Source organism: Triticum urartu, chromosome 4A, assembly GCF_056163025.1.
Source record: "Triticum urartu cultivar PI428250 chromosome 4A, HENAU_Tu73, whole genome shotgun sequence".
NCBI classification, from domain to species: Eukaryota; Viridiplantae; Streptophyta; class Magnoliopsida; order Poales; family Poaceae; genus Triticum; species Triticum urartu.
In genome coordinates, this window is record NC_141876.1 from 91,688,841 (window position 1) to 91,713,341 (window position 24,501).

Genomic DNA, 24,501 nt, shown 5'->3' on the forward strand with positions numbered 1-24,501 from the left:
TCTTTTTGGAGGTAACGACCTTATGACTTTATCTATAAAGTCAGGCTCATACCTTTTATTTAAAAAATTAAATTCTTCTTAAAAAAGTTAAAAAAATCAAATAGATGATACCCTTGTGATGGCAAATCCGTAAAAATAACTAACTATTTTGACTCTTCTCCAATGCGATCAAATTTTGATCTGGAAGAACTTCCCCCCTTTTGCCATGCCTTACTGGAGCAGGCACCATGGCAAAAAACATTACAGCCTTACAAAACGTGCCCCTAAATTTAGCAATTTGGAGAGCAAGGGTCTCTCTCCCAGGCATGCGCCGGCAGGCCATTCGTTTTGCCACCGCCAGGCAAGAACCGTACACCATGAGCCATGACAATGGATTCCGGGAGGCGGCGACGGACGACGATGATGGCTGCAGCGAGCAGGAGTCCTTCTTTCAATGCCTCGATCGCGTGAAGCCCCCCGGCGATGGCGACCCAGTCTTCCCCTCCGACGACGGTGAGGAGGATGGCCTCAGCGACGCTGCCCGTGTCTCCTTTGCCACCGCCGTGGATGACCGGCTCCAGGAGGAGCAGGCGGTGCTGGACGAGGATGAGGACTACGAGGAGGAGGACTTGTCGACGTACGACTACGACATGTGGATGGAGGCGGACGAGCCCGTGCCCATCAAGGAGCGTCGCCGCCGACTGCTCCACGGGATGGGCCTCAACAGCAGCAGAGACATCCTCCGAAGCCGCATCGCCAGGACGAGGAATATTTCCAGGCATCCGCCGCGGCGGGCGTTCGCGCCGTCTGCGTCTTCCACGCCACCCGAGATCATGAAACGGCAGCCCATCTCCTTCCTTAAACGTTGCCGGTCGGATAGCCGCCTCGCCGTCCGAGGCGCCGCCGCGAGAAAGCTGACGGCATTACGCCGCGTGCACTCGGCACCGCACTCTCTGCAAGGTTCGCCCGTGCACAGGGCTCTCCGACCAGCCGCTCGTTGTCCGTTGCCATCAGCGGCGTCCAAGGACGAAGGCGGAGGAGAGAATAGAAACTGCAACCTGGATGACGGCAAAGTGTTCGTCGTTAACGGCACCCAGTCCACGGACGGCGCGCGCGGCGCGGCCAACGACGCCCACGGCTACGCCGGGTACACCCCGCTGGTGAAACAGATCATGCGGCGAAGCCAGAGCCAGACTGTGAAGGCGGGGGCGGGGAACAAGGACGGCGGGATGCCGACGATTAAGAAACCACGGTGGCTGAAGAACATGAAGCTCGTCGCCACAGTCGCCGCCCTCATCCACGAGAAAGACAGGGACAGGGACAGGGACAGGTCGTCCGCGCTTCCGTCCGCGATGACCATGTCCAAGTCCAAGTCGGCGTCGGCGGCGGCGGCGGCGGACAGCGCCTCAACGTCGTCGTCGTCCACCGAGCGGCTCAAGGTGCACCACTCCGGCAAGTCGAGCAAGGACCTGACGGGGCTGTACATGCGGCAGGAGGTCCGCGCGCACGAGGGGTCGATATGGAGCATCAAGTTCAGCGCCGACGCCCAGTTCCTCGCAAGCGGCGGGGAGGACCGCGTGGTGCTTGTCTGGCAGGTCGTGCACACCGACGCCTCCTCCTCTATCCTGACGCCGGATCTCTCGACCGGCAAGCTTCTTCCCCCGCTGGCTCCCGCCGACGGCGGGTCCTTGGCGGGGGCACCGGGGCTGGCAGCGCAGCTGTCGAGAAAGGTCCTGCGCGGGAAGAGCAGCAAGCACGTGCTCCCGGAGCACGTGGTGCTGCCGGAGACCGTGTTCGCGCTCGCCGAGCAGCCGGTGTGCGTCTTCGAGGGCCACGAGGACGACGTGCTGGACCTGTCGTGGTCCAAGCAGTCGTCGAGGTTGCTGTCGTCGTCCATGGACAAGACGGTGCGGCTGTGGGACGTGGAGAGCAAGGCGTGCCTGCAGGTGTTCGCGCACAGCGACTACGTGACGTGCATCCAGTTCAACCCGGCGGACGAAGGCTACTTCATCAGCGGCTCGCTGGACTGCAGGGTGCGCATCTGGAGCGTGGCGGAGCGACAAGTCGTCGATTGGAGCGACCTCAACGACATGGTCACCGCCGCCAGCTACACCCCCGACGGCCAGGTTCATTAATGCGATTCTTGTAGTAGTATCAACTAATCCATTCATCGTCTAAAAACACATCATGCATGCCAAATCCATATGAGCTTAATACGTGTGTTGTTCAAACTTCAATTCTTTTCCTAGGCTGCGATCGTTGGATCGCACAAGGGGTGCTGCCGGTTCTACAAGACAAGAGGTAATCTGAATGTCAGTAGCACGCAATCTGTAGTACTAAATTTATATTTTTAGTATTATGATCAATGAGCATTCTGATGTGTTGGTGCCAGATTGCAAGCTGAACCAGGAGGCTCAGATCGACATGAGCATATCCAAGAAGCGCAAGTCACAGGCGAAGAAGATCACCGGATTCCAGGTACCTGCTCCTTGTTCTTGAGCTGACAAACAATGGCAAACGGATCGGTCGATGTTGACGTCGGATGTTGTTCACGCAGTTTGCGCCGGGGAACCCGTCGGAGATCCTGGTGACGTCGGCGGACTCGCAGATCCGGGTGTTCAACGGCATCACCGTCCTCCAGAAGTTCAAAGGTACGCCAGTGGCGGCAAGGCCATGCTCCGCCTCACCTTTACCAGCAGCACCCGTTCCATTGCCACAAACTCCACAACGAACAGGGAACCCGTGTTTCTGCCTGCCAGGGTTCAAGAACACCAGCAGCCAGCTCTCGGCGTCCTACTCCGGCGACGGCCGCTACGTGGTCTGCGCCAGCGAGGACTCGCACGTGTACGTCTGGAGGCGCGCCGCCGGCGGCATGGGCTCCGCTGCAGGGGGAAGTATCGGCGTCAAGGCCAAGACGTGGCTCACCAGCCGCTCCTACGAGTACTTCTTCTGCAGGGACGTGTCCGCCGCGGTGCCGTGGCCCGGATCCCCCCCGTCGCCGTTCCCGCGCGCGGGAGACGAGCGCGCATCGTCGAGCGTCCATGGCGGCGCTGGCAGGAGAGCGGACAACGACGCGTTTGGCGACGGCGTGCAGCTGCCACCACGTCCCAAGTCCGGGCCGCTTACGTTCCCCGGCTCGCAGGCGGAGATGCTGCGCATGGGGCCGTCGTCGCGGGAGGCCGGCTGCAACGCGTGGGGGATGGTGGTGGTCACGGCGGGCCTGGGCGGGGAGATGAGGGTGTACCAGAACTTTGGGATGCCAGAGGGGATCAAAGGGCAGAAGTGATGGATCTTGATTTGGAATTGGATTCCAAGGGAGGGAGTGGGTCTTGATCTTTGCGGCAGGACAGGAGCATGAGTGCAGCAGCTTTACAAACGATCGAACACATACGACGCACAAGATCGGTCGACGAACATATGTGCTTGTTTGATTGATGGGGTCGGCCCCTTGGCTTTCCCAGTTGTGTGTTTGGGTAGGGCGGACAAGTTTCAAGTGTAGGGAGGAAAGAAGAACAATGTACAATATAGTGAGAAAAAATGTAAACGACACTACGATTGTACTGTATTTAAGTAGATTAAAATGTAAACACGGTACAGTACCTTTTTTTTTGTTGAAACAGGAGAAATATCTTAATGCAAACGCACACATTTTTTTACTTTTTGGATGGTCATAATGCCCTCTTGAACTTCGGATTGAGGCCCTAATTTATCGCATTTGCTATTGGTAAGTTTGACTCAATTGGAGTTCGATCGCTTTGGATTTTTTTTCTCTCGCCTACACATAACTTTGGCCTTAGATGAGTTTGTTATTTATCTACGTGTTTTTGTATGCGTGTTAATTTTGCTATGTGCATTCTAGTTATGCAGAGTCGGGTGTGTATTTTTTGGATGATCATAATGCCCACCTGAACTTTGGATTGAGACCATAATTTATTACATTTGCTATTGGTAAGTTGACTCAAAATTTCGCCATTAAAAGGTGACTTAGAAAGAATTAGAGTCCGTCAACTCTATGGGGAAAAAAGCGGTGGCGATGCCATGAGTTCAAGCATACGGTGTCAAATGCATGCATGTTTACAAAAAGTTGTACTTCCTCCGCTAAAGTTGTACTAAAGTGGTCACAATTAATTTGGATTGCAGAGAGTAAAAAATCGTCCTATCTTTTGCACAATTTTTACTTTTTATTTAGGGTTTTGCAAAAATGTTGTGTGGTCGCATGGGTTTACTTTTGCCATTTGAAGAAAGGGAGGCGAGACGAAGCTTCGAGGCCAAGACGGGGCCTCGGGGTGAACGCGAGCAAGGCTGAGTCAGGAACACGCCACGACTAGAGACGACCTGGCTGGCCATGACGTCTTAGGCGTACGCGACGCGGACACGCCTCGCGGATGGATTTGTAATGCCAGCGTCATCATATATGAAATGCACCAGGTTTAAATAATCATGTGCTCTACCAAAAATGGTGCATTGCTACCAATATGAATGAATGCTCTATCATATATTTGTAACAGTTAGTTACCATCGATTTCGGTTGACTGTTCGTCTTACCATTGATTATAGTTTTCTAAACAACTAAAAAAAGGACTATCACAAAACCGGAGGACAAAGGAGTATGAGAAGAGGATGAGGTGCCAAGGGAAGCTCATATTGGTTTTTGGGAGAGGTTTGTTGCCGGACAGGAGAATGAACATATGGTGATCAGGGGCACTTTAGAATTTGGACATTGCTTTTAGGTACAGAGCATAAGGGGCGATGCGAACTACATACTACATTAGAGCTAAGCATCTTTGTTTGTATCGTTTTCCAACAAAAATGAGTTTATTCTCTTCTCTAAGAATAAGGTTGGAACCACATTGGTCACCCAATTTACGAAGTCCATGTATGGTTTTCCTTGCGACACCAGGGTGAACCCTAGCCGTTCACCCTAAAGTCAAACTCGCCAAATCTCATTTACGTTGTAGATTTGCCTACGAGAATGTCCCACATGCACTTGAGACTCGGTTTGGCAGGGAAATATGCGGGATGTACATGTCTTTCTTCCCTTGAGATGTACATTTGCAAAACTTATCATCAAATTAGCAAACCAAAGTTGAGGATCTTAGATTCAAAGGATTTTCACAGGAATTTTGAGGGACAGAAATACTTAGGAATTTTTCCTATGTTGGTCATTTGATTAATAATATTAAATATTATAGGAATTTTTTCGATGGGATATTTTTTACAACATTCAACAGAAACTTTTGCATCCACTCAAACCTCCTGAAAATAATTATTTTTTTCTTGGCAGGCCAAATAAACTAAAACATGTAGGATTCAAGTGACTACGACATTGTAATTCTATGTTTTTCCTATTCTCACCCTTTTGCAATCTTGTGAATTAGAGAGGCCCTAAGCCAGCCATCATGGAATTTCCTATTTGCCGCTTACTGCGGCAAGTAGTCGCTGCTTCGCACAGGGCGTAGCTCACCCTGGTTTTGCTTCGCGAGATTAAAAAACTGCATCAAAAAATGTTCACGCCCGGGATCGAACTAACAACCTCCTGTAGAAGTACAGGCCGCGGTAGGCATCGCGACTGACTCGTGGATGTGAACGAATAACAAAGCTAAACTTATAAAGAAACTAAAAGCGATGACAAAACTTTAAACCTTCTACTGGTTCTTTCTGGTTTTCTTCACAGTCTTATTCTGTTATTTCTTTTTCCCGTTTTCTTTGTTTTTTCTTTTTTAATATGGTTTTCAAAAACATCGAATATGTTTTAGAATTTTCAAAAATGTTCTTTTTGTCAGAATTTGTTCACATTCCTGAAATAGTGTTCACATTTTCAAATTTTTGTTCACAATTTTGAAAACTGCTCCTGATTTTTTTGTTTTCTTTCTATTTCTTTTACTTTTTTTTCTCTTTTCTTCAAAAGAAACTCAAAAATATTCAAATTTTGTTCGTATTTTTTATAAAAATTACAGTTTTCGAAAAATGTTCTCAAAATTCAAAAATTGTTCTCGTTACACAAAAAAGTTCAAAACTTTCGAAATGCAGAAAATGTACCAGATGTCATAAGATGTTCACATTTTCATAAAATATTCGTGCTTCCAAATTTGTTCGGGATTTTTCAAAATTTGTTCTCAAGATTCAAAAAATGTTTGTGCTTTAAAAATTTGTTTGCGCTTCCAAATTTGTTTGCGATTTTTCAAAATTGTTCTCAAGATTCAAAAAATATTTGTGCTTTAAAAAATTGTTCACGCTTCCAAATTTGTTCTCCGTTTCAAAATTTGTTCTCAAGAGAAAAAACATGTTTGTGCTTTAAAGAAATGTCACAAATTCCAAAAATGTTTGGGAAACTCAAATTTTGTTTGTTTTCAGAAAATTTGTCTGCGTAATTGTACGTTCAAAAAGTTGTTCACTACAGCAACTAATTCTGGTTCACAAATTTGTTTGCGTAATCGTACGTTCAAAAAAGTTTGTGCTTTTGAAAAACTGTTCCCATTATCAATTTTTTTTCTCAAGATTCTATAAATGTTCGGGTTCTGGAAAATGTTCAGGAATTTTTTAAACAAATCTGTCGAAAAATGTTCACGTCTTTTGTTTTATTTTTTGAAATTTGAAAATATGTCCGAGTTTTTATAAAAGTTATCGTATTTTTGAAACATTGCCCGTTTGTTAAAATATCACAATTTCGAAGGAAAGTTCGAAAAAATTCAAAAAACTGTCCAGATTCTTCGTTGATATTAGTTCTTATACTGGCACGCTTCAGGATTTAATAAGCAACACTTGATAGGGCTAGTGGTTAGCTCCTTTGGAACGCAACTTGGAGGTCCAGAGGTTGAATCTTGGCAGAAGTGCGCATACTTTTTTTTATTATCATTAACATCGCAGCGCTACTGTACAAGCAAACAGGCGCGCCCACTATTGGGCCGGCCCTGTCAGGATTTCCGTGCGTGCGTCGTGCAGTTGTTTGATGCAGAATGCGTCCAATAGGAGCTCTCAGCCATCATGGTCTATTGATTGGAGAATATGGGCTTTTTGCGGATGATTTGGGCTAAAACTTGCGAGCTCTGCTACATCTACGTAATAATTCTTACGTACCTTATACGTAGAAGCTGACTCGGCCTGTTTTGGTTGGGAGAAAGAAAAGGCCCAGGCCCACACTGTTAAATTGGGGGGGGGGGGGGGGGGTTGATTGGTTTGGAAAGAAATAACATAGGTTTACGTAGGTAGATTACATAGGTGTAGCATTTTTAAAATTTGGGTGGGGCAGGGAGGGGGGTCTAGCTTGAAGTACTTAGTTTGGGCCATATTTGAGTTATAGCCTGGCAAAAGCTTAGTACATGTCTGGCTGAAGAGAATAGCTATACCTCACTTGTGCGAGGTAAATGATGCGCTCGACTCAGACGCCCCGTTAATGGGACGGCCTAGTGCGGGAGGACCGCTGCTCTGTAGTGCATATTTTCTCCTTTTATTGGTTTATTACGTTTACTTATATTTCTAAACAGGAAACAAGTATTTTCCTAAGAATTTTAAGAAAATTCATCACGCGTTCAAACAATAGATACATGCCAAAAAAATCATGTAATTTAAGAAAATGTTGATAGCAATCCAAAAATAATGTCTCTGACATTTTTAAAACATGTTTATACAATATAAAAAATGTTTGCATGGAAAGAAAAGTTTCATACCATTCAAATAAATGTAAATGAAATTAAAAGATGCCCATGCATCATGAAAAATTGTTCGTAACATTTTATATAATCTGAATACATTGTTGAAAATATGCTCTCGTAGTAGGCGAGAAATAGGCCTGATGTCTGGCTGAATGTGCAACCCGTATTTTCTTAAGATTATTACATAGGGGAGAGTGCTCCTTAACAGGCTGAATTTCTGAAGCCCACTAGCTTGTACGTGTGACGACTATTTCTTTCCACAGGTAGTTCCCGTTTCTTTCAATAGATAGTTTCTGTTTCTTTTGTTTGTTCGTTTTTTCGCTGGGTTCATTTGTTTCTATTCAAAAATGTCTAATTCAAGAAAATTTCATCGATTTTCAAAAAAATGTTCATGAATTTGAAAATTAGTTCACAAATTTAGAAAAAGTTTATCAATTTTGGAAAAAGTTCATCAAATTTTAAAAAATCATCGAATATAGAAAAAAGTCATCAATTTTGAAAAAATGTGCATCAATTTTAAAAAACTTTATTGAACTTTTGGAAAGTTCATGGACTTTTTAAAAAAATTCACGTATTCAAAAAATGTTAATCAATTTTTATTTTTTTGAGGAATTCAAGAAAAAGTTCATGGATTTGAAAATAGTTCATCGGTTTTGATAAAAAAAAAGGTTCAGTCATTTTGATAAAAAATTCACCCATTTTTAGAAAAACAAGAAAAAGAAAAGAAAATAAGAAAGAAGAAAACAATAAAAGAATGTTATAATCAGATCGGGGTGGGTTGTCCAGTTGGCTACCCTAGCTGACACTAGAATCATATCTAGTGCACTTTTTTGGGGGGTTAAAAACCAGAAAGGAAAAAAAGAGTAGATCAGAACAACATAAGCCGTACAAATGTTCTCTTCGTTTGATTTTTTTTCCGCGTGAAATATTATTGTTCTATTTTTTTGTCAACTTTTATTTTCTCGAAAATAATAATAAATATTTAAAATTATTTTTTAAAATCCCATGAATCAAAAAGCTGCTTATGAATTACAAAAACTATTTGCATATTTTAAGAATGTTAATGTATTTTTTTAGAAGTAGTAAAATCAGAAAATGTTCGTAATTTTGGTAGATGTTCACATGTTTTAATATATGTTCATGAATTTTTTATAAGTTACATCCATTTTAGAATGTTCATGCATTTAAAAATTGTTCATGGCATTTCAACCAATGTGCATGGGTTAGAAACACTGAAAATAAGAACTAAAAAACAAAATATTAGTTGTATAGTTAAACCAAAATGAAACAAGAAAGGGAAAAGTAAGAAAAAAAGTAAAGTAAAAAAGGAAAATAAAAACCAGAAGAAACCAGTAGAGAAATCAGGCTAATGGCCAGCCCATTTAGATTCCCCTCCAATTTCGGGGTCTATTTTGTGAAACCAGCATAGAATAGAAAATGCCCTCGTAGCAACTGAAAAAAGTCCTCATAGAGCTCGACGACAGATATATATAGTGAGTACCCCCCGCAAGGGGCTTCCAGGGGGGCTACTGAGGCGTGTCGCATGGTGCGCCCAACCACTGTCATGTGTCATGTCCTTGTCCCACCCGCGGCAACACATTTTTTCCCTTTTCTGCACATGTTTGTTTTTCTTTGGGTTTTCAGATTTTTTTCCTTGTTTAATGAGGGGGAAAAACGCGTGAAGCATACCATGTGAAAATCACGGTTGTGCTTTCGTGTGAAGTACAGCCGTGTTTCTGTTTTTACTCTCTTTGTTCGCTTGTGTGTGCGTGGGTCGACTATTTGAAAACACAAAGTATGTCAAATAGGAAATGCTAGATATGTCTCCACGAGATTATCTTTCTCAACTTGCTTTTGTTGATAACTTTATTTGATTTGGCATGCCTTTTCACTACCACAACATGTGACCCTGAGGTATGGGCCGTCTTTGTTACAACAGCTTGAAAATAAAGTATGGTGCAATATAGTTCAAATTCAAATATGTGGTATATACAAATATGTGACAGGTGGCTCATGCGGCTTTTCAAAAGCATTGTGATTAACCAAGTTTGTACTTGTTTGGTGTTCGGCAATATCTTCACTGAAAACATAGTGAAAAATCGAGATGTAAAAGTTGAGGTTCGAAATGACAGCTTTGAGAAACCTTGACATAACTTTTATTTTTATTATGGATCTCTGTTGTCTGTCTTTCGCACCAATTTGTTCGATCTTATGTACATTGATTGATTAACCAAGTGTCTCAAACGGGAATCAGCTCAAACAGATTACAGGCAGTCCCCTGCAAAAAAAAAGATTACAGGCAATCCATGGAACCATTCTTCGTTGCCTACTGCATTTCTTATAACTAATCTCATCCGTGATCAACATTTTACCTCCTACGTGCCACATATTTTTTTTTCTGTCATTGGCTGCTTTCTGAGAATGACAATTGGCTCCAAAACCAGTTTCTGAAAACCAGCGCAGCCTCTTGCTAACCGGTTACTGGTTAAACTTTGCAGATCATGACAGGGTGAGCTATTTTTCTAGATACTGTGATGACAGGATGAACTGGTCAATGCTTTCTTTAATCAGTGAAATCCTCTGCATGTGGGCACATTATAGGACTTGAAGGTGATCATATACATTGGTAGACAGATAAACAAGGTTAACTTGGTTACCCGGGGCAGTTGCTTACTGACTTGGTACATGCAACCTCAATAGTCCAATCCTTACTTAAATGTGGTCACTGAGATTTGACAGAGATGTGCAGTTCATCATGTCAGGACTAATCCCTTCTGATTATTTGCATGGTGTCAACCAATGAATCTGAACCTGCGATACAGTTCATTCCTCCTTGTCAACGCAGCGTCGTCAGACAACAGATGCAGATCAGCACCACATGTCAGCTCAAGCATACACACATTCGGGCCCAATGAAATGAAATGAAATCGTCCGTTGAAGTTTTCAATTAGATCCAACGAGATCATTTCTCGTGATCCGTCCAGCGAAAGAGGCAAATATTGATTGCTTCTTTATGATACTGTACTCATCTTCTGAAGCCTCAAGCTGTGGGCTCTAATTTAGTAGGCTGCTGCATGGAGCATGCGACTTCTTCTTTAATTTCGAGACCCGCTGGTCGCTTTCATGCCTAGTGATTTTCTAATCAGCAAGTCCGAATGGAAGTTCAGTTCATGTTTGGATGTTTCTTTCAGGAGATGTGTACTACTGTATTCAGGAACTTTCTAAGAGTCAGAGCGTGAATGCATCCACTGTGTCTCTGTATTTGGTGTAGGCTCTCTATCTATGGGTCGATATGATTATTAACTTGTTCTGTATATAGCTAAAAAAAGGAAATAAATTGAAGAATAAATATGTACTTGGCTGATTGATGCATCAATATTTTGTGGTCTCAAAATAAAATAAATCCAGAGTGCTATATCTTGAAATTTTCTTTTCGAGTGCTACAATTAGGCCACAATCAAGGTTGCCAAGTCATGAAAGGAAAGTTGGGGAACACTATAGAACAATATCTGTGGTTTGCAATGACTAGACTACAGTGTTCAGGGTTTTCTTGGCTTTGGTAGGATTAGGCACTCAGCTCCCCACATTCCTAACACTCATTTTCTTTTCCTTTTTTTTAAAAGTCAGCTCTTCAAATTAAACCAGAAAAGAGGAAGAAAAAACCAACAAGAAATGAAAAACAAAGAAGCCGAACACATTCTCTTCTATATCTATATAAAGTTTAATCATAACCAATAGTTGAGGAGAGATACTAGTAATACTCTTTGCCCAGATCTTTGGAGCCATCAACCAGCAGTTGCAATGGCTACCTCAGGGCTGAGACCAGCAGTCTCAACAAACGCCTACTACTAGTTTGTATACCAATTTCTCTAAACAATCTACGCACCAACCAGAATTTGCAGAATTCAGACCATATCATAAGATTTATCTGACGAGCTGTATACTCCTGATGGATCGATCATTCGCCCTGCTCTTGTTTACTTACCTCGACGAATGGTCTACCGAACTACCTGGGTCCTGGATGATTTTTTTTTATAAAAGGCGCTTTTATTATCTCAAAATGTAGCATTAAAGGGATACAAAGCATTAAGAGTATCATCCGGCCTCTACATAATTAGGATGCACACAGCCAAACACCAGTAGTCTATGAAACATAATGATAAAAGACCGACAATTCGGCAATAGTAGAGTCCATAGATCGACACTATGCCTATGTCGAAAGAGATGGTGGACCGATCTGGAGATTATGCTACCACTCATGTTGGGAAAAAACCTTCGTAGCCATCTGCTCCAACAACGTACACACCGCCTTAAACAGCAATTGGTACTTCGCTTGTTGTAACGTACACCACGTACGAAGCGAGTGCGTACAACGAAAAATAACCTGCAAAGAAGAATCATTTTCGTCATTAAAAACAACATCATTTGTACATAGCCAAAGCAACCTGGTCCTAGATGATTAAGTTAATGAGGTGAATTAATCAATCACCTGCATGATCGGCTACGCAAGTTGCCAGCCTTGATCGATGGACATGCGCCATAACATATCTTTGTCGACGAGTTACCGAGTAGCTAGAAAGCCTCAGCAACTGGGGGAGTATGCTATGCCATGGATTCTGCAGCTTTAGCAAGGTCAGTTGACAAGCAAGGCGTGTACACGGCATGCACACGCTTGCCTTCATCTCAAGGTAATTAGTGACTGAATTCCAGCAGTTAACGCTGCCGGCCAGTTGGTTCCTAACCAAGTTGGACCTCCTACACTGGAACACGCAAGTACGTGTTCTTTGGAACCATTTACTTAGTATTCTCTTCACCACAAAATACTCAAGTTTTAGATTTGTCCTAAATCAAATTTCTTTATGGTATATAGCTAATGAACTAAGGCCTCTTTTAGTTTGTAGGATTTTTGTAGGAATTCTATAGGGTAGGATTTGCAAAGGAAAAATTCCTTTGAAGCCCTTTGGTTTGTAGGAATGAATTCCTATTCCTATGTAGGATAGGAATCAATCCTTCACGTTTTGAAGGAAAAAAAATATTAGCCTAGACTCAATGGAAAAAATCCTATCCTATGCACCAAATGACATCTCTTTCTCTATAGGAATTGACATGCATGTCATCTCACTTCCTATGATTTTCCTATTCCTATAAAATTCCTATCCTATGAACCAAAGAAGGCCTTTGGTGTTGTAGATACTGATATTTTTTTAATGGGAAAAGCTTCTAAACAGCCGGCTGATTTTCTTGAGGAAATCAGCCGCCTCGCTCAGGCGCCACGCGTCATATGGTCCCACGCATACGCTCTCCCTGGACCATCGATGTGGAGCGCCATCAACCTCACCACCATCCTGGCACCACCGGCGCAAGCAGCAACCATATAACCACACAGTACGTCCATGTCCACTTCAAGTTTCTGCAACAATAACGTTGTTGCGGAACGGCGGCAATATAGGACGATTGTGTTAGTGCGCGACGCGGACAGAGATGTTGTTGCATTTTTTGCAACAAAGATCTTGTTACAGAAAATTAGACGCGGCGGAAGATGTGTTTGGAATTTTTGCAACAAGAGTTTTGTTGCAGAAAATTAAAGAAGAAGAAATTTTGCAAGATGAGACGGGTCAAAGGAAATTAGTGTACGGGAGATTTTGCAACAAAAGTCTTATTGCAGAAAATTAGAAAAGAGAAGGTTCCGCAACAAAGCTCTTGTTGCAGAAAATTAGAGAAGAGAAGTTTCTGCAACAAAGATTTTGTTGCAGAAAATTAGAGAAGAGAAGGTTTCGCAACAAGAGTATTGTTGCACAAAATTAGAGAGGAGAAACTGATGGCTTGCATCACTCAAGCGAACAGCTCGCGAGCCGGTGAAAATGCCATTTGAAAGCGACTAGAGATCTGAGGCAGCATGTAGCCCCGCGAAGCGATCCAACGGATTAATCCTACGACGGCCAAGCCGGCTGATCTATATGTCAGATCAGCCGACTGACGCGTAGTGTTGTCCTTTTTTTAATAGATTTGATCAAACTTAAAAGATGTTTCAGTTAGAACAAGCCTAAAATTGTAAGTACTCCCTAAGTTGTACCAAATCAGCAACATTTATTTTGGGATGAAGGGATTATTTTAGAATGGAAGTAGTTGTGAACATCTTTTTGAAGGGATGAAATACGTCAACTCACCCCGGAAGCCTTTAACGAGTTCTGCGCAGCTATGTGAATGTGGGTACGGTGGTTAGAATGCAAAGTCTCTTCGTCACCCTTGAAGTCGTCTTAATTAGCTGCATTTCAGAGCATTTCTCTTCTGTTGTTAGAGGTTAATTATATTACTCTCCCTGGCTAGTCACTAATCAGTGACGTATTGGGATCGCAAAGTCAAAGGAAGGGGGCCAAATGGAGAATGCCAGGAGCATTGGCGGGGCCCACGTCGCTGTCAAGGGCTTTGACGTGCTCCCGAGTACGTGGTTGGATCAGGAACCAGCAAGAAAACAAGGGTATAATCCAAAAACGGATGAAATAATCAAGGTCAGCGCGAGATCGGTATAGATCCTACTCCTACTAAGCGCTGCCACCAAAATCACGGACAGAAACCTTACGTTGACAGCTTGCTTATTCCTATTTGTTGTAAAGCGCGGGATCAAGTTTAATAAGGGAAGGTGCGAGCTAAGCCTACCTCTCATGGTTAGGTTTTTTGTGGTGAAACCAACCTATAAGAATTCAAGTCCTATACTTAGCATTGGTGCTCGCATTTTTTTAAATTTATTTCAGGCTTTCTGATGATGTCTATTCAGTGCGAGGAGATGTTTCGGAGGACTACAGAGGCGCCTACGAGTGCATTTATAGAGGTGAGCGTAGCGAATGTATAAGCATCTACACTTGTACTATGTTCACACAAAAATTAATAAGAAAAGGTTGCAGTGAGGGAGGCGTGCTCGTATTTTCAAAATGAAAAAAAACTGTTTTTTTCACATGTACATATACATCTATTCCACATATTCAAAGGAAATACTTTATCCACGTGAGGTGCATAAAAAGGACAAATTTGTGTGTGTATTGTTTGATATTTTCAAATCCACACATTGTTTTCGTATACACACATATAAAAACACATGATATATGAAAAAATGTAGGTGCATAGATCATATCTACATTTAAATGCTTTTTTTTGGAATTTTCTAACACTTCAAATAAATTTATTACATATGTTTGAAAAAAGGCTCACTGGAGCTCGGTACCCAAAAGTAATTTTCGAAGGTTGCATCATTTTGAAACGCATTCCAAATGATTACAAAAATATCTAAGAAGATGTTTGATGGTTATATAGGCTATGATAGATATTCAAGCACCATTGCATAACAACACACTCTATATTTGGATGGTCAAAGGCAACCTCAAAAATCGTATTAGGCCCTATATATTTGGATGGACAGAGTAGATGGTGTGCAATCTCCGGTGAATTAGTAGCCACTTTATCTCTGTGTTTTTTTCTGGTAAAATTTTTATTTTCCCTCTCCATGTAAAGTCCATATTTACATTTGAGTTCAGTTTAGTTTATTGCTCAAAGAAGTTATGGTTCGCAAGAAACACAGATAATCACCTATGCAGAAACAAGATACAATATGCCACCGGGACGCGTAGAAAATATTCCCTCGGTTCTAAATTAACTGAAGTTCCAGGTTTGTCTTAAGTCAAAATAGTTCAAGTTTGACTGAATTTATAATAAACATTGTGCTAAGATCTACAACAAATACACATACTCCGTTTTAAAAGATGCACATAATACGAAAGTATATTTTATATATAATCTCATGAGACTAATTTGGAGTTTTATATGTTAATATAATCTTATGCAGACTGTCAAATTTAAAGAAATTTGACTTAGAATAAAACTAAAACTTCAAGTAATTTGAAACAGAGTAAGAAGTCCAAGTGACGACGGCTCGGAAATGCACCTCAACAAGCATCCAAAGGGTGAATATGTTGGCAAGCATCGCTCAGGGGCAAAACTAGGCTAAATGCCCTGTCCCAAGATACAAGGCTAGGATCAGGGGATTCACCCCTTGCTCTACTCTCACAAGTCATACATGCATGAAACCATGTCATTTCCTCAGCAATCATGTTTGTGCCAAATGGATGGAACTGACATGAATGGACGAATAAATTAGCAGCCTGGCCCACACAGAATATATTAATCAACTAACTGAAGCAAGTCAACTAGTTGAAGTCGGCAACGCGTGGCAGCATGCTTGATTTGGTCATTCACACGTTAATATGGCATACATTACTATATCTAACCAGCAAACTATGTGAGTTGTGACAGATTGGTTAAGGATTTGTTTATGCTGATATTGCCTTAATGACTACAGACAGAAGTATGCCCCTGCTTACTAATTGCATGATTGTACACGGGTCAAGGCACATCTGGCTAAAACAGGAATATTTCATTGATTTGATTATTTCTTGGGACCAATAACTTTATAGAGTAAAAGTATTACTTTCCCCTTCTATTCAATCGAAATCAAATAGAAGTTTCAGCTCCAATACAAGCAACAGTACAAAATAAATAAAGTTCTTTTTTATGAAAAAGCTTTCAAATGGTCCTCTCAAACAGGTAATGGCACACAAGCCGCTCCAACTCCTAAGCCAACCCAAGTTTTGTTGATTGCCGGTCGGAATTCATCAAAGTTATGGTCCCGTCGGACCATCATCCTAGAGAAGAAGTCGTTACAGCCGAGGAGCCATAGTTTGAAGAGCCTACCTCCGGAGTGTCCCTTCGGGATTTCGGTAGTGTGGCTGACCTTTTTCCCTCGTCAACGACTTCATCAGTTGTGTGAGAAGCTCTTGTATCGGTTCTGCTCATGTGGGCATGCTCATCTGTCGTCATGTCCGTGCCTATTTGCAACTTGGGATCATGGCAAGTGGAGGAGATGGCGCAAGATGAATTCGATTGGGTGGTGCTTTCCGAGTATCTGGTCTTGAACTCTGGGGTGAAAACCCTAGGTCTGGTCTGAAAGTGCAACTATCTCCGGATGGTTTGATAATTCCTAACAACATATATCTCATTGAGCTAATGCTGTTTCAAGATAATTATTTCAAGAAAGCTCAATGATTGGCATGGCATGGATTAGAAATGTGGACCCCTCAAAATGCTAAGGACTAAGGACTGGCTCAAGCTCAAAGCTCAGAACTCTACATTTTCCATTTTTGTGATCCAAGATCACATTGAGTCCATAGGAAAAGCCAATACTATTAAAAGGGAATGAGGTGTTGCTTAATGGCTTGCTTGCTCAAAGTGCTTAGTGATATTCTCCAAAGCCCTCAATCACTTTCTCACATCCACATATGTCCCAAACCAAAAGTCAAACTCGGCCCCACCGAAACTTTCCATCCGGCGCCACCGAGTTCAGTTGACATAGCCACTGCCACAAAACCCTATTCACTTCGGTCCCACCGATAGGGATCTCGGTCTCACCGAGATGGGATTGCAAACTCTCTATTTCCCTTCGTAACGTTTTGGTCTAACCGAGATGAGCGATCGGTCCCACCGAGTTCGCAATGGAAACTCTCTGTTTTCCCTTCGTAACGTTTCGGTCCAGCCGAAATGAGCGAATCGGTCCCACCGAGTTTGCCTGGCCAACTCTCTGTTTGCTTATTACCAAAATCGGTCCCACCAAGTTTGTGTAATCGGTCTCACCGAGATTACGTTATGCCCTAACCCTAATGAAATCGGTCCCACCGAGTTGACATGTCGGTCTCACCGAAAATCCTAACGTTCACATTTTGAATTGAATCGGTCTGACCGAGTTTTCTAACTCGGTCCCACCGAGTTTGGTAAATTGTATGTAATGGTTAGATTTTGTGTGGAGACTATATATACCCCTCCATCCACTCTTCATTCGTGGAGAGAGCCATCTATCGGAGTAATGGGCCACGGGTAGGCGAACCCAAGGCCCAGAACCTTTCAAGACATCGGGGCAGACTGCGCCCCTCAAGATGCCAAGGTGAAGAGCTGTCTTCTGGGGGTCGGCTGGAGGAACAGCCGGCTGCCCGTATACGGCCGAGTCCTAGAGGCAAGGCCAAGACGAGCTGACTCCTACTCGGCGGCTTCTAGAGAAGTCGGCCCCGAGGAGTCGACCCACGACACCAGCGAAGCCCGTGCCCTCATCAAGGGGGACGGGACAGGGAATGGCAATAGTGTAGCCCATCCCCTCTCCCTTTCCAGGGGCTGGCGTGGTCACAATGCGCCGTACGGCGGAGATCTTCGCCCGGCGCAGCACTGTTGCCTTGCCGTCCCTCACATCATCACAAGCGGGCGGAGTCCTGCTCCCACGACGGCATGTCGGTACGGCCCAAGGACGACGGGCCCCACCAGGCAGCGAGAGCCCGGAAGACGGCGACGATCCCACCAGTCGGACCCGAGGGAGGTCGGCCCGCCCCTTCCTCGGGACCCACTCGCCATTAACTAGATAAGACGCGGAGTGGCTATAGTAATCGCCCGCCAGGCGGCGGAGCTGTAGCCACGACCCCCCTGACCAAGCCTGCGTCATTAGAGATGCGACAACAGTGATCAGTTACTGACAAGACCCGAGAGCGGCGGGGACGGCCTGTCGGCCCCGTACCCAACAAGTCGGCGGGGCCCACCAGGCGGCAGGCCCCAGCAGTCGGCGGAGAAGCCGGCGGCCGAAGAGACTGACAGCCGGGCCCTACGCCCGGCCGGATTACCATTGTACCCCTAGGGGGTAGGCCTATATAAAACCCCCAGGGCACCCATGCAAAGAGTTCCCAACCTGTTAGAACTAGACCAGATCATAGAGGAAGGAGGAAGCTAGCCCTGCCTTCTCCTACCTCTAGCATACAGCTCAAGGAGCGCCTTTGTATTCACTTGTGCCTTAGTGATCATGCGAAGACCCCGCAGAGCAGGACTAGGGGTGTTATCTCCTAGGAGAGCCTCGAACCTGGGTAAAGTACGCCGACGTTCGTGTCCATGCCTCATCCCACTTCCGGGCACCGGCGGCGTTCTACTCGCTCCCACCATGATAAGCCATCCCTTGGCATATGTCGCACCCAACCCTCGACATTTGGCGCCCACCGTGGGGCGAGGTGCATAGTCGTCCGGAGACCTATTCTGGACGGGAACCCTTTTTCTCCCCGGCGAGCGCAGCCAGCCCAGCACGCCAGATGGAGTCTGCGCCGACGCGCTGCATGGCGCGGAAGTCGCCTGCGCGGCAAGTTGCCTCGCTGATCTCGTTGGCGAGGTCCACCTCTCCGGCGAGCCCACGTCCGACGCGGGCACAGACGGCCCCGAGAGCCTCCTCGCGGGCCTCCTCGATCAACTCCACGTCACCAGCGAGCCAGCTGTGGACCTGGAGTCTGTAGGCTCCACCGACCCGATGTTGGTTGACTCCGACACTGCGTCACTTGACGCGTCCCCCACCAACGTGGTGGTCTACGACGAGCCGCTCCCTCACGCGGAGAGCGGCGGAAGCACCGTCACAGAAGTGCTTGTCATCGGTCACGGCGAGCACTCCGGCGGAGATACTCACGACCCACTCAACGCAGCCCTACAAGACCTGACGGCGCTCATCCCAGAAGACGCCGACGCCGAGATGCTGGAGGCATGCTGCCTCCAGCTTGTCGAGGGCACCAAGGAGCTGGCTAGCATGAGACGCCTGTCGGAAGCCTACCGGCGCGAGATGGACCGTGCTGTGGGCGGCACGCCGGCTCCTGCGGGGCCCAGCCGCCTTGGCGCGGTCCAGCAGCGCAGCGTGGCCATCGCCAACCTGCTCGGGGAAGATCACCCCATCTACGCCACGCCCGCAAAAAATATCCGAGCTGCCCAGGCGACAACAGAAGAGCTAGACAAGTTTGAGGGTGAAGAGCGTCGCCAGATGGCGAAGTGCATCCAGCGGCTCCTCGATGCGGCAGCTGAGCAGCACGAGGCCGGCTGCCGCAGTGAGGCGCCGCAACAGAAAAATGACGACCTGCCTCCCCGCCGAGACCAAGGCACGACCTGTCGGACGCCGACTGGTGACGTCCATGGGAGAAGAGACAAGGAGTCGACTGCTAGCCGCAGCCGGACTCGCATCACCATTGAGCGCGACCAAGACGGCCGCCCGAGAGGAGTGGAACGACGGGATGATTGTCCGCCTCCTCCCCTTCGGAGGTAAAGGCGCGTCACCCCGCCGCCTGTTGAGCACCCGACACTCAGCGACCGCCTTGGCCGTCGAGAGGGAGTCGGAGAGAACGATGCCTGCCATCGGATCGACCGTCTCCACCGGTCCCTGGCGCTGGAAGAGGAAGATGAATTGGGCCCGCCCTGTTTCGGCCCCCGTATTTGAGACGAGCCTTTCCCCAAAGGGTTCACGCTCCCAAGAGACACGCCCAAATACACCGGCTCTGTGAAGTCGGAGGACTGGCTAGTTGACTACTCCACCGCCGTCAGCATAGCAAACGGCAACAAGCGCGTCGCTGTAAAGTACGTTCCGCTTATGCTCCAGGGCACAGCCCGGACATGGCTGAACAGTCTGAAGCCCCGTAGCATCAACAGTTGGGTTGACTTCACCGAAGCCTTCATCCGCAACTTCATCGGCACGTACAAGCAGCCGCCCAAGCCTCGCCAGCTCTCCTTGTGCGTGTAAGGCCCCAATGAGTCGACTCGCGACTACCTCACGCGCCTGGCCGAGCTCCGCAACTCTTGCGAGGGCGTGCACGAGGTGCAGACCATCGAATACTTCACCACTGGGTGCCGAGAGGGCACCCTCCTCAAGCACCGACTCCTCTGCGACGAGCCAGCGACCCTCGACGAGCTGCTGATCATAGCAGATAAATATGCCACAGCCGAATCCTCCATGAAGGCAGAGATCCAAGTTGACGCCTCTGGCAAAGTGGCCCCTCAGGCTCCCCGAACCCCGGCTAGAGATACCAGCCGACGCCAGCAATAGAGTGACAACAAGCGCAAAGCCATACAGCCGGCTTCCATAAGCCGGCAGGTGGCAGCAGTGGAGGACCAGCAGCCAGATGGGCAGCCTCAGTCCAAGCGCCCAAAGGGCGGCAAGTCCAATTGGCTGCCCGCCTTCTCATATGAGCAGACTCTTGATGCACCCTGCAAATTCCACAGTGGTGCGAAGCCGTCCAACCACACCACTCGGAAGTGCCATTGGCTCACCAGAATCGCCAAGGGAGACAACCTTCCGCCTCCTCCGCCTGCTGGGCAGCAGCCGCCTCCTCCTCCGCCCCAGCAGCCGGCGGTCAGACCAGTCGCAGCCATACAATACGAGTACCCAGAAGAGCATGGAGCCTATGTCGTGTTCACCAGCGTGGCCGATGATCGACGCAGCAGATGGTTGCAACAGCAAGAAGTGAATGTGGTAGCATCAGAGACTCCAGAGTTCATGCATTGGTCCGAGAAGCCCATCAGCTGGAGCAGAGCCGACCACCCGGAAGTGATGCCCAACCCCAGCTCCTATGCCCTGGTTTTGGATGCCACCTTTGCCACGGACAGGCGAGCTGCTCGTTTCTCCCGAGTTCTGATAGATGGCGGCAGCAGCATCAACATCCTGTACAAAGATACCATGGAGAAGTTAGGAATCAAACAAAGGCAGCTTCAGTCCAGCCGGACTGTATTCCATGGCATAGTTCCTGGCCTTTCCTGCTCACCAATCGGCAAGATCCAGATAGACGTCCTCTTTGGAGACAAGGATCACTTTCGCCAAGATCCAGTTTGGTTTGAGCTGGTGGACATTGAGAGCCCATACCACGCACTGCTTGGCCGGCCTGCTCTGGCCAAGTTTATGGCGGTCCCCCACTATGCCTACCTCAAGATGAAGATGCCGAGTTCCAAGGGTATTCTGACCATAGCCGGCGACTACAAGAAGTCATCCGCCTGCGCAGCTGAGAGCAGTCGGTTGGCCGAGTCCCTCGTGATCGCAGCTGAGAAGCGGCTCCTTGACCGGGTTGTGGCGATGGCAGGCAAGCGATCGGAGATGTCGCCCGATCCCAAGAAGTCGGAAGCCAAGGGCTCGTTCAAGCCGGCCAAAGAGACAAAGAAGATCCCCTTGGACCCAGAGCACCCGGAGAGGTATGCTGTCGTAGGTGCAAACCTCGACAGCAAATAGGAAGGCGAGCTCGTCGATTTCCTCCGCGAGAATCAGGACATCTTTGCATGGTCCCCCAAAGACATGCCGGGTGTTCCGACGGATTTCGCCGAGCACAAGTTACATGTCCGGCCTGATGCCAAACCAGTCAGGCAGCCCTTGCGCCACCTGTCAGAAGAGAAGAGAAGAGTCGTTGGAGAAGAGATAGCCCGGCTGCTAGCAGCCGGCTTCATCATGGAGGTGTTCTTTCCAGAGTGGCTGGCCAACCCAGTCCTTGTGCTGAAGAAAAACAAGCAGCGGCGTATGTGTATTGGTTACACCAGCCTCAACAAAGCATGCCCCAAGGACCCGTTCGCTTTGCCGAGAATCGACCAAGTGATAGACTCCACAGCCGGATGCGAGCTGTTGAGTTTTTTGGATGCATATTCAGGATACCACTAGATCAAGCTGAATCCGGCTGACAAACTGAAGACCGCCTTCATCACACCATTTGGAGCCTTCTGCTACTTGACCATGATGTTCAGCTTGAGGAATGCCGGTGCCACGTTTCAACGTTGCATGCAGAAGTGCATCCTCAAGAAACTTGGTAGAAACGCCCACGTTTACGTGGACGATGTGGTGGTGAAGACGGAGAAGCGTGGAACGCTGCTAGAAGACCTCAAGGAGACCTTTGAGAACCTACGCCGGTTTCAAATCAAGCTTAACCCAGAGAAATGCGTCTTTGAAGTACCAGCCGGCCAGCTTCTTGGATTCCTGGTCTCAGAACGCGGCATAGGGTGCAACCCTGTGAAGATCAAGGCCATTGCGAGGATGAAAGTACCCACCTGACTGCTGGATGTGCAGAAGTTCACTGGCTGTTTGGCATCCATTAGTCGATTCATTAGTCGGCTGGGCTAGAAGGCTCTTCCCCTGTACCAGCTCATGAAGAAGACCACTTTTTCGAGTGGAACGACAAGGCGGACAAAGCTTTTCTCCAGCTCAAAAAGATGTTGACTACTCCACCTGTTCTGGCGGCTCCGACTCCTAAGGAGCCCATGCTCCTCTACATCGCCGCCACCAGCCGAGTGGTCAGCACAGTCATCGTGGTAGAGCGCAAGGAGGAAGGCAAGGCACTACCAGTCCAGAGACCGGTATATTATTTGAGTGAAGTGTTGTCGACCTCCAAGAAAAACTACCCCCACTACCAGAAGATGTGCTATGGCGTGCACTTTGCCGCCAAGAAATTGAAGCCGTATTTTCAAGAGCACCCAATCACTGTGGTCTGCACAGCTCCATTGGCTGAGATCATTGGAAGCCGAGATGCTTCGGGCCGAGTGGCCAAATGGGTCATAGATTTGGCCCCCTACACCATCTATTACCAGCCTCGCACCGCCATCAAGTCACAAGCGCTGGCCGACTTCCTCGTCGACTGGGCCGAGACCCAGTACCTGCCACCAGTGCCCGATTCCACCCATTGGCGGATGCATTTTGATGGTTCCAAGATGCGCACCGGTTTGGGAGCCAGCATCGTGCTCACCTCTCCCAAAGGCGACAAGCTCAAATATGTGCTGCAAATCCATTTTGCCGCCTCCAACAACGTCGCAGAATACGAGGCACTCATTCACGGGCTCCGGCTTGCCAAAGAGCTCGGCATTCGCCGGATCCTGTGCTATGGTGACTCTGACTTGGTGGTCCAGCAGTCGTCAGGCGACTGGGACGCCAAAGATGCAAACATGGCGAGCTATCGCTTCCTCGTACAACAACTCAGTGGATATTTTAAAGGGTGCGAGTTTCTCCATGTGCCAAGAAACGACAACGAGCAAGAAAATGCCCTGGCACGAATCGGCTCCACCCGTCAAGCAATACCGACCGGCGTCGCCCTTCAACGCCTCCTCAAGCCGTCTGTCAGGCCATCGCCAGAGTCAGATTCTATCTTCGTGCCGGCTCCCCCTGAAGTAGTCGGATCCGACTTGAGAGCCCTAGCGGCCGGCACGGGAAGTCTGGCAGCCGGCCCGGGGGCCGTGGCAGTCGCGCCCGGCCCGAGGACTACAGCGGCCAGCCCGGGGACTTCGGTGACCCAGCAAGCGGCTGCCGACTCCAACCCACCGCCTCCCGGCCCAGCCGCCCTCGTCCAAGTTGTAGTCCTGACAGTCGAAGAAATCGCAGCACCTTCATGGGCCCAACCCATCCTCAGTTTCCCGGTGAACAAAGAGCTGCCGACTGATGAGATCTCGGCCCGGCAAGTGCAACGCCGGGCAGCAGCCTACACCATAGTCAACAGAGAGCTTGTGAGGCGCAGTGTCACTGGTGTCTAACAATGCTGCGTGGAGCCGCAGCAAGGCCAAGCGATTCCCAAAGACATCCATCAAGGCAAGTGTGGCCACCACGCGGCTTCAAGAGCACTTGTCACCAAAGCCTTCCGCCATGGTTTCTTTGGCCGACTGCTCTAGAAGACGCCAAGGCCTTGGTCCAAAAATGCAAAGGGTGCCAGAAGTTCCATTCCAAGCCACATCAGCCGGCTTCTGCACTCAAGACTATTCCCATTGCCTGGCCCTTTGCTGTCCGGGGCCTGGACATGGTGGGACCATTCAAAACAGCGCGAGGTGGCATGACTCATCTGCTTGTCGCGGTGGACAAGTTCACCAAGTGGATAGAAGCCAAACCAATCAAGAAGCTGAATGGTCCAACAGCTGTGACTTTCATCTCTGACATCACCATTCGGTATGGCATACCACACAGCATCATCACCGACAATGGCACAAACTTTTCCAAAGGCGCCTTGGCTCGTTTCTGCGCGACGCAGGGCATCCGACT

General features: G+C 47.3%; 1 protein-coding gene across 2 annotated transcripts; it reads left to right on the forward strand.

The window, feature by feature from the left end:
- Nucleotides 1-279: 279 nt before the first annotated feature.
- On the forward strand, nucleotides 280-3,662 carry LOC125553615 (uncharacterized). 2 transcript variants are annotated; one of them, XM_087517852.1, is made up of 5 exons: nucleotides 280-2,105; nucleotides 2,229-2,280; nucleotides 2,372-2,457; nucleotides 2,537-2,630; nucleotides 2,715-3,662. In XM_087517852.1, the coding sequence occupies exons 1-5, from the start codon at nucleotides 306-308 to the stop codon at nucleotides 3,263-3,265; spliced, it is 2,583 nt and encodes an 860-aa protein (XP_087373978.1). In that variant the 5' UTR covers nucleotides 280-305; the 3' UTR covers nucleotides 3,266-3,662. The 2 variants fall into 2 exon arrangements, with proteins under 2 accessions (XP_087373978.1, XP_087373979.1); XM_087517853.1 differs by having other exon boundaries at nucleotides 2,739-3,661.
- Nucleotides 3,663-24,501: the final 20,839 nt, after the last annotated feature.

What these genes read in the sequence shown, in the direction of transcription:
- LOC125553615 (XM_087517852.1), top strand. Translation starts at nt 306, where the DNA reads ATGCGCCGGCAGGCCATTCGTTTTGCCACCGCCAGGCAAGAACCGTAC. An exon ending in GCTACACCCCCGACGGCCAG is followed by an intron (nt 2,106 to 2,228) that starts GTTCATTAATGC and finishes TTCTTTTCCTAG; the next exon opens with GCTGCGATCGTTGGATCGCA. An exon ending in CCGGTTCTACAAGACAAGAG is followed by an intron (nt 2,281 to 2,371) that starts GTAATCTGAATG and finishes TGTTGGTGCCAG; the next exon opens with ATTGCAAGCTGAACCAGGAG.